Genomic DNA, 9,549 nt, shown 5'->3' on the forward strand with positions numbered 1-9,549 from the left:
GAAAAGTGCGATTAACAATAAATGCTCTGAATTAAATGATGAAACTTTAGCACAGCTGACCCAATACACAACCTTTAATCTTAAAGTGCCCCCTGGCGGACAATATGTGTCATTACATGCTGCATTCATGACAAATTTTCCTCAGCCTTAAATATTTCTTTCTTCCTGTTCTCCACACTGCATCACAGCCAAACACGGAGAATGAGGCATATACGGACTTTATTGAAAAAACAATAATTAACAGAGGTCATGTTCACAGCGTGAACAGTCCAACCCAGAAGAAAACAAAAAGACATCTAAAAGTTAGAAACAAGAGTGGTGCCGAGTGGAGATCACCAGTCATCATTGTCATCATTAGAGAGATCATCGTTTGTGGACTTGGCAGCTCCTTCTCTCGACAATCTGTCAGCCTCCTCGTTGCCGCTGTAGCCTGCATGACCTGGTATGTGCATCTGGAGGAAGAGGAGAATAAAAGAGTTCACATTAAAACACATCATGCCTTACAACATTCAATATCAGTCCTGCCGGGATTCAGAAGTAACCTGACTCTCGCCAGATCCTTGTAGTTCGCTGAGCTCCACACAAGGATCTGGGCTCGAGGGCAATGCAAACTCCTTCAAGATAGCAAAAAATAATGAACCAAACGGGATCGCCGGGTGGGATTTCATAGATGTGACGTAGCGCCGAAGCGACTGATTCAAACAACAATGGCGGCATGCAGCGAGGAGTCGTGTGCTGAAATTGATTCTGCCATTGAATCTGTTTTGTCGAATCTATCGAATATTAATTATTTAAAAGATGAACAGAGAACTTTTTGCTCTGTCGTTATCCAATATGTCGGCTGTTCTGTTTTGGATTTCCCAGCGTCGCTCTCATCAGTGTCACGGGTTGATTTGGATGTGAGTGAATGAAGTAGCACCTCATTCAAGATAACGGACAATTGGTTTATCCAATCACATACAATGATTTTTTTTAAAAGGCCCCGCCTTCTGAAATACATCTCCTATTGAGATGTCCCAGATCCTTGTGTGGAACTCAGGGAACTACAAGGATCTGGCAAGAGTAAGGTTAAGTCAGAAGACCATAGCAACCACAGTAAACACATATGAGCTTGCTCTCCTAAATTGTACAGTTTTGGAAGTACTTGTATTTATCATGTGAACACAAACATACCCAGACCACCTCCAGCTCCTGGTTGAGGCGGTCCAGCTTTTCAAAGTCATCTTTGTTGACAACAGGACTGCCGCTCTTGAGCCTCCATCCGTTCAGCTTCCAATTCTTCACCCACTTGGTGACGCCTGCAGGAGGAGGAACATCAATACAAACTTCCACACCTTCACGGTATCCTTGTTACCATGGAGACCCAGCCTGACGTCAGCCAAGACCTTGACAGCTCTTCAGACTGGATACAGTAAGTTCACAATACTAGTTCTACTAGTAGGGGCGTCTCAATACAACCTTTTTTATTTTCATTTTTTTTTACTTCTGATGCTAATATTGCAGCTTTGACTATTGGTCAATATCGATCCGAGAACAGCATGAATAATACATTCTTTTTATATATTTTGTAGGGGGGAATTAAAAAAAAAAAAAAAGGCTTATAAAGGGTTATTTTGTTGCATTCACATGTGCTCTGCATACTGGATGGAAGTGTTCGAGTTGGGTCTGAAATTAACTGTATATTATTTAGTTAAATCTTGTTTTTATTACACTTCTAAGTAGGTTGGGCACTGAAACATGGTTCTATTATGACACTTGTGCTGACCTAAACAGTAGTAACAAGACCAGTAATTCTCAAAATGTGGTACGTGCTCCATTTTGTGGTACGCCAAATAATCATTATCATCATTTTCTTTTAGTCAAACACAGTGTTACTGTTCAAACTGTGTGTAATGTTAAAGTGGCCAAAATTATTACCGGTAAATAGGCTTGTTAAATAATACCTCTGCCCTGTTTTTAATACTTAGGCCTATTATGCTACTGTATTTTAATGTTGGTCATTATGGTGGTACTTGGAGAGCCAAGGGTTTTCTGAGGTGGTAGTTGGTGAAAAAAAGTGTGTAAACCACTGAACTAGACCTAAAAAAGGAGAAGTTATCGGAGCCTTGTTTCACTGCTAAATGTACGTAGATTGAGCCACCCTCAACAAGTGCTAAGCGGTGATATTGTACAAAAAACGTCTTGTACGTGATGTAAAATTCTGACAGAAGCACATAGTCTGACACTTTTTTTTTAAACTTTACTCCCATCCTTAACAGCAGCCATCAAAACACTGTCAGCGCTGCAGCTCTAGGCTACCCAGTAACCACAACAACCAGCACTTCCTCAATATTATGCACTAATGAAGGTTATGGAAATCAAGGTTGCATTCAGGAACACCCAGAATTATGAGCATCCAACATTAATATTGACGCAAGTCATTTTAGCATGTTCTACATGTTCTGTATTGCTGCAATAATTATAAAAAATGTGTTGTGTTTTTTTTCTTATTTTTCAAAGTATTACTGAGATATCATTTAATTTGTATAATTAAAGTATCTAAAACAGTCTTTTTAATTTGAATGTCACAAAATTCCATAAAAATACAAATGCATAGTTAAGTTTTTTTTTTACTAAAATGTAGGTTTTTTTGCAATTAAGTTGAACTGTCTTCTTGAGTCCTACAAATAGTTTATGCTTTATTTTATTTATTGCACACCAGCTGTTTGATCATGCATCTTTGTTGCAGTTTTCATTAACAAATTGTAGGTGTTGAAATCATTTAAAATTGTCAATGTTAATTAGCAGCAACTATATGGCATATCCAGTGTACATTAGCATGAAGCTAGCACATTTGTTTTAATACATTTATTTTATGTTCCAATGTTACAGAGAAGTAATTTGTAACTCATGCAAGTTAAATGTTAATATTTTATATGTGTATGTTCAATTTCACAGTGTTTTTTTTACAGTTTTGAAGTAAAATCTCTTAAAAGGCTCAGACAAAATGTTATCTGTCTGCTAAGCTGGCAAGAAAAGATGTTAGAGGTGTCAGAACAAATTGCTTGTATCGGAGGTTCTTATATTAAACCTTTTAGATGCTGGCTCATATAATGCGATAGCTGTTTTTATATATATGTATATATATATATAAATACAGTGGGGCAAAAAAGTATTTAGTCAGCCACCAATTGTGCAAGTTCTCGCACTTAAAATGATGACAGAGGTCTGTAATTTTCATCATAGGTACACTTCAACTGTAAGAGACAGAATGTGGAAAAAAATCCAGGAATTCACATTGTAGGAATTTTAAAGAATTTATTTGTAAGTTATGGTGGAAAATAAGTATTTGGTCAACCATTCACAACTCTCACTGATGGAAAGAGGTTTTGGCTCAAAATCTCACGATACATGGCCCCATTCATTCTTCCCTTAACACGGGTCAATCGTCCTGTCCCCTTAGCAGAAAAACAGCCCCAAAGCATGATGTTTCCACCCCCATGCTTCACAGTAGGTTTGGTGTTCTTGGGATGCAACTCAGTATACTTCTTCCTCCAAACACGACGAGTTGAGTTTATACCAAAATGGATACATGGATGATATAGCAGAGGATTGGGAGAATGTCATGTGGTCAGATGAAACCAAAATAGAACTATTTGGTATAAAGTCAACTCGTCGTGTTTGGAGGAAGAAGAATACTGAGTTGCATCCCAAGAACACCATACCTTCTGTATAGCATAGGGGTGGAAACATCATGCTTTGGGGAATGTTTTTCTGCTAACGGTACAGTATGATTCACCCGTGTTAATGAAAGAATGAATGGGGCCATGTATCGCAAGATTTTGAGCCAAAACCTCCTTCCATCAGTGAGAGCTTTCAATGGTTTACCAAATACTTATTTTTCACCATAATTTACAAATAAATTCTTTAAAATTCCTACAATGTGAATTCCTGGATTTGTTTTCACATTCTGTCTCTCACAGTTGAAGTGTACCTTTGATGAAAATTATAGACCTGTCATCATTTTAAGTGGGAGAACTTGCACAATCGGTGGCTAACTAAATACTTTTTTGCCCCACTGTGTGTGTGTGTATATATATATATATATATATATATATATATATATATATATATATATATATACACTGATGATCTATATCAATATCAGATTGAGGCACCCCTAAATACAAGTACTATTATTACTCTTGCTAATAATAATAATAATTGATGTAAAGTGTGTATTTGTGTAAAAAAACAACTTTTGTTTACTTTTAAAGCTGATCTTGGCACTGTAACCTCACTAGTAAGAAAAGTTTAATGGTGTCAAGTTTGAATCTTATCCAACCAAGTTTTTTTATTGGTCATAGTGACCGTGACTGGATGATTAGGAAAGGTGGGAGAACTCAGGTCGTGCTTGTCGAGAGTGATGGAGTGAAAAGTCACCGTTGATTGTGAACATGCTATCTGTGTAGACCAGCAGCTTCTCAATGTTTTCTTTTTTGGCTTGTTGCAGCGCCTCGCAGGCTGCCTAGTACACACAAACACACACACACACACACACACAACACACACACACAACACAACACACAACACACAACACACACATACACATACACAAAGAGAAAGAGAGAAAAGAGGAATTAGATCATTGAAAATGTTATGAAATGATTTTAGAGAAGACCTTAAAGTTTATGTTAGCATCTCAAAGATGATCTGTGAAGGTGCTTGCCTGTATTTCTGCACGCTGGTTAGTTTGTCTTCCCTGCAGCCGCTTGGCAACATTCCTGCAGGCGACGTTAATCAGAGAGGAAACCTTCCATCATGTGTGTTTGCGTGTGCAGTGTTCCTCACAGGCGGTGCTGGGGGCCCCAGTACACTCCGATGCCGGCTCGAGCGCCGAACTTCCCGTTGGACGTGCAGCAACCGTCGGTGTACACCACCACTGCGTTGCCTGATGCAGATGAACTGTTTATTTACTTATACAGCAACTACAGGTGCACTACTTGAAATGATGACCAAAACGTATCCTAGAAGGCATCATCTCTGTTTCTGAAACACAACTATGAATCCAATGCATCATCTCAGTGCCACCAGGACACACACACACACACACACACACACACACGCACACACACACACACACACATACACACATACACATACACACACACACACACACACACACACCTTACCCATGTATGTGAATCCATCTGAAGAAGAACTGTCTGTCTCTTTGACCCGTTTGCACGGAACCACCTCCTCTTCTTCTACACGACTTCTCTTTTTCCCAAGTGGGATGTACTCCAAAGGCTCGGGTCCTTTCTTTGGAAGCATACAGAGGTTTGACTCCACAACTGAATGTGTAGAAAACGGTATTTGAACAATTATTTCAGAGCATTCATGACAGGTCCGTATGAAGCGTAAACACACCTTTGTTGACGTGAGGATCTCCAGACGGTTCCACTCCTCGAACAAAGGTCCAGGCTTCCTTCTCAGATGCAAACTTTTTGAAAGCAGCAGCAGGGAATTTGTCCACTTGAGCCTTACATTCGTCCCTGTAGTACATGGCAAAGAACGCAATGACACTTGGACGAAGTTTGACAAATAACTTTACCATACCAAATATATTGGCTTGCCGAAGAAAATTGAAAAACATTATTAACCAAAAAAGGTTACAAAAAACTTTTTTTCTCTGTGTAAATGTGAGCTAATAGAAATACTTAAAGCTCTGTGATTGATTGATTGAAACTTTTATTAGCAGATTGCAAAGAAAGAATAAATTATGACATAGTACAGTTTACACAGTACAGTACATATTCCGTGCAATTAACCACTAAATGGTAACACCCGAATAAGTTTTTTGGCTTGTTTAAGTCGGGGTCCTCGTTCATCAATTCATGGTATATGTATGTAAATATGTATACAAATATAAATATGTAAACAGAGTAGGGTGGGCGTGAGTCCACAGAACTAAAATGCTGCTAGTATGCAATCCTAAGACAGTAAACGTTTATTTAACAATTAAGTCTCACCAGGAGTTGTAGACTCCAGGTTTCAAACCTTTCCTCACGGCGTAGAAAAAGGCGCCTTTCGGCATATTGTCAACGCTGCTGCAGACACGTTTGGTTAATGTCACTGCCCTGAAAAGACGAGCTAATGTCAGCATGTCAGTCAGCAAACCACCCAGACGGCTGCCATCGCGATGTGGACACTCATGGACGATTATGCTGTATTGGTCCAACAGACAAACCAAGCTAATGCTAGCTTTTTCTTCTTGCTTGCTTAACGGCGGTGGTTACAACGTCAGAGAAGCATTACCGCCACCTAGTGTATTGGAGAGTGAACCACAGTACCCTCCCTCATCCATCCATTTGGCTATCGCTTGTCCTTACGGGGGTCGCTGGAGCAGGGGCGTCGCCAGACATATTTCAGTGGGGCACGTGCCCCACTGTTGATCTGCAGTGCCCCAGTAAAAATTTCACCAATAAAAAAAAACGCTTCAGAGTTTTAAGTCTACATAACATAGACAACAGCGCACATACTACTTAATATGGTAATTGATTGCTATTGTATTCACTCCACGAAACAGTGTGCACATGGCTACTTAATATGGTAATTTATTCACGTGTGGATCGAGACTTCGGTTGAGAGAGAGAGAGAGAGAGAGAGAGAGAGAGAGAGAGAGAGAGGGGGGGGGGGGGGATTCGAATCACTGCGTGAGGTAGGTGACGTTAGCCAACAACAACTTGTTAATTACAATATTTTGATTTTGATTTGACTCAAACTGTAACTCCTAGATGGATTTAAGAAAGTTATTCGCCCGGAGCAGAGAAGAAGCGAGGAATGAGAGATGTAAGTGAAATCCTAGCTAGTGACGCAACATCATTGTCTTAAATTGATGCTAAGTTAGCTAACGTTATTCCTTGTATCAAGACAAACATATTCATTTGCTGTACGAGCTGTCGGGGGAATTTCCAATGAACATGAAACATCATGTTGGTTATTGTCTGCTGGTTCTGCATCAATGATGATTTGGAGTAAGCATGTGTGAGTTGAGTGCTTCTCAAATGGTTTTATCTTCAGGAAGAAAAACATGTTTCCATATCATCAAGTCGTGAGCCAAATTTTTAAATCATTCAAGTTTATTTCACAGAAAAATAGCACAGTAAACTTGTCTTATTAATCGGTGTGACTTTGACTAAAATAATCTTGTTTTGTCACCAGAAAAATGGCTACAGCTAAAGCATCTGGTTTTGTTTCCAGAAAAAATAGTAACATTTCTGTATTTGTTTTCAGAAAGATGGCTGAAAATATCGGGTTTTGTTGCCCCATTTAGATTTTTAAAACATATATTTCCATGTCTGTCCTGAGTCCTCCTCCAACTTGTTAGTCAGTTTGCCTTTTTCTAAAATATTCACTAATAGTCACTAGAAAAATATCTGGTTTTGTTGCCACAATTTGTTTTTTTTCTCCCTAAACTTTTTTTTTCTTCATGCACACATCTGACTGCGACTCACTGAAAATGACACACAATCCACTTTTATGTCACGACCCAGCAGTTGGGAACCACTGGTCAACTTTATAACAGTTACTGTAATATTTCCATGTCTGTCCAGAGTGATTGACCTCTTTGCAAAAATGAAAACGAGACTTTACAGTTTACTTCTCAGAAAATGATTCCCTGAACTGACACACAACAGTTGTTCATTTATTCTACTACTGTGGCTTTATTGTTTTGTGTATATTTGATAGTTTTGTGTATCTGAAATAGGATTAGCCAAATTGGCATAAATGGAAATTAAATAATATAAAAGAACCCAGAGATGTAGGGGTGCTTTATTTTTTGTTTTACTTTTGTAGATGTTAAATTTGCAGATGATTACTGCAATATATATTTCAAAAAGATTCATTGCTCTTCCTTTTTGCTTTTACCAGTAGCAGTTTAGAAGTCTGGAGTAAAAAAGTGCACAAGTAGGTCAAATGCATTAGTTAATTTCAGGTGGTTAATCAAAGATCCATACAACATAATCTGATATGATTTCGTAGTTTAAAGCACTATTTATGTATTTTTTATGATAAACAAGTGCTAAAAATGTTTTTGCTTGCGCGCTTTGCACGCTCACATGAATTATTTGTGCCCCAGGTGTGCCCCAGTACAGTATTAGGTCTAGTGACGCCCTTCCACTGGAGCCTATCCCTGCAGCACTCGGGCGGAAGGTGGCGTACACCTTGGACAAGTCACCACCTCATCACAGGGCCAACACCTTCAAAAATAATTACGAGACTAGAAACACTCACAAAATACCAAATAATTAAAGGCCTACTGAAACCCACTACTACCGACCACGCAGTCTGATAGTTTATACTGTATATCAATGATGAAATATTAACATTGCAACACATGCCAATACGGCCTTTTTAGTTTACTAAATTGCAATTTTAAATTTCCCGTGAGTTTTTTCTTGAAAACGTCACGTAATGATGACGTGTACGCAAGACGTCACGGGCTGTTATGAATATGAGCGCTGTGCACACACACAGCTAAAAGTCGTCTGCTTTAACGGCATAATTACACAGTATTTTGGATATCCGTGTTGCTGAATCCTTTGCAATTTGTTCAATTAATAATGGAGACGTCAAAGTAGAAAGATGGAGTTGGGAAGCTTTAGCCTTTAGCCACACAAACACACGGTGATTCCTTGTTTAAAATTCACCGAGGTGAAACTTTACTATGGATCAGAGCGGACATGGATCCCAACCGAATGTCGACCAGCAGGTTTCGGTGAGAAAATTGTGGTAAAAAGTCGCTTCTTACCGGATATCAGCTGAGCTTGTGCCGTCCATAGCTGCCGTCGACTTCCCTGAGACACTGCGCGTCAAGACACCCGTGGACAAACCCTTCCGACTATCAGGTACTGTTAAACTCACTAAAACACTAGCAACACAATAGAAAGATAAGGGATTTCCCAGAATTATCCTAGTAAATGTCTCTAAAAACATATGAATCCGTCTCAATGCAATCGCGTTTATTATTTTTTTTACTTTTTTATTTTTTTTTCTAGTCCGTCGCTATCAATATCCTCAAACACGAATCTTTCATCCTCGCTCAAATTAATGGGGAAATTGTCGTTTTCTCGGTCCGAATAGCTGTTTTTGTTGGAGGCTCCCATTAAAATAAATGTGAATATGTGAGGAGCCATCAACATGTGACGTCATCGTCTGCAACTTTCGGTAAAGGCAAGGCTTTTCTCTTAGCACCGAAAGTTGCAAACTTTATCGTGGATGTTCTCCACTAAATCCTTTCAGCCAAAATATGGCAATATCGCGAAATGATCAAGTATGACACATAGAATTGACCTGCTATCACCGTTTAAATAAGAAAATCTCATTTAACTGAAACCCACTACGACCGACCACGCAGTCTGATAGTTTATATATCAATGATGAAATATTAACATTGCAACAAATGCCAATACGGCCTTTTTAGTTTACTAAATTACAATTTGAAATTTCCCGCGGAGTTTCTTGTTGAAAATGTTGTGTAATGATGACGCGTATGATGACGTTAGG

At 38.9% G+C, this 9,549-nt stretch overlaps 1 protein-coding gene across 2 annotated transcripts; it reads right to left on the minus strand.

Moving 5' to 3' along the window:
- Positions 1–202: 202 nt before the first annotated feature.
- Positions 203–6,269, minus strand: rnaseh1 (ribonuclease H1). 2 transcript variants are annotated; one of them, XM_061901133.1, is made up of 8 exons: positions 6,012–6,269; positions 5,410–5,534; positions 5,172–5,297; positions 4,831–4,930; positions 4,709–4,763; positions 4,423–4,507; positions 1,174–1,298; positions 203–452 (listed from the first exon to the last, which is right to left on the minus strand). In XM_061901133.1, exons 1-8 carry the CDS (start codon positions 6,143–6,145, stop codon positions 333–335), a joined length of 870 nt encoding a protein of 289 aa, XP_061757117.1. In that variant the 5' UTR covers positions 6,146–6,269; the 3' UTR covers positions 203–332. The 2 variants fall into 2 exon arrangements, with proteins under 2 accessions (XP_061757117.1, XP_061757116.1); XM_061901132.1 differs by having other exon boundaries at positions 5,172–5,333; positions 6,012–6,266.
- Between the last annotated feature and the right edge of the window lie 3,280 nt (positions 6,270–9,549).

This window comes from Nerophis ophidion, linkage group LG05 (genome assembly GCF_033978795.1).
Source record: "Nerophis ophidion isolate RoL-2023_Sa linkage group LG05, RoL_Noph_v1.0, whole genome shotgun sequence".
In the NCBI taxonomy this organism is placed as follows: Eukaryota; Metazoa; Chordata; class Actinopteri; order Syngnathiformes; family Syngnathidae; genus Nerophis; species Nerophis ophidion.

Excerpts from the sequence above, each read along its gene's own strand:
- rnaseh1 (XM_061901132.1), bottom strand. The coding sequence starts at position 6,145 with ATGCTGACATTAGCTCGTCTTTTCAGGGCAGTGACATTAACCAAACGT. Across the intron at positions 4,931-5,171 it reads AGATGGATTCACATACATGG|GCAACGCAGTGGTGGTGTAC; the intron begins GTAAGGTGTGTG and ends CATCTGCATCAG. Across the intron at positions 4,764-4,830 it reads TGGGGCCCCCAGCACCGCCT|GAATGTTGCCAAGCGGCTGC; the intron begins GTGAGGAACACT and ends CGTCGCCTGCAG.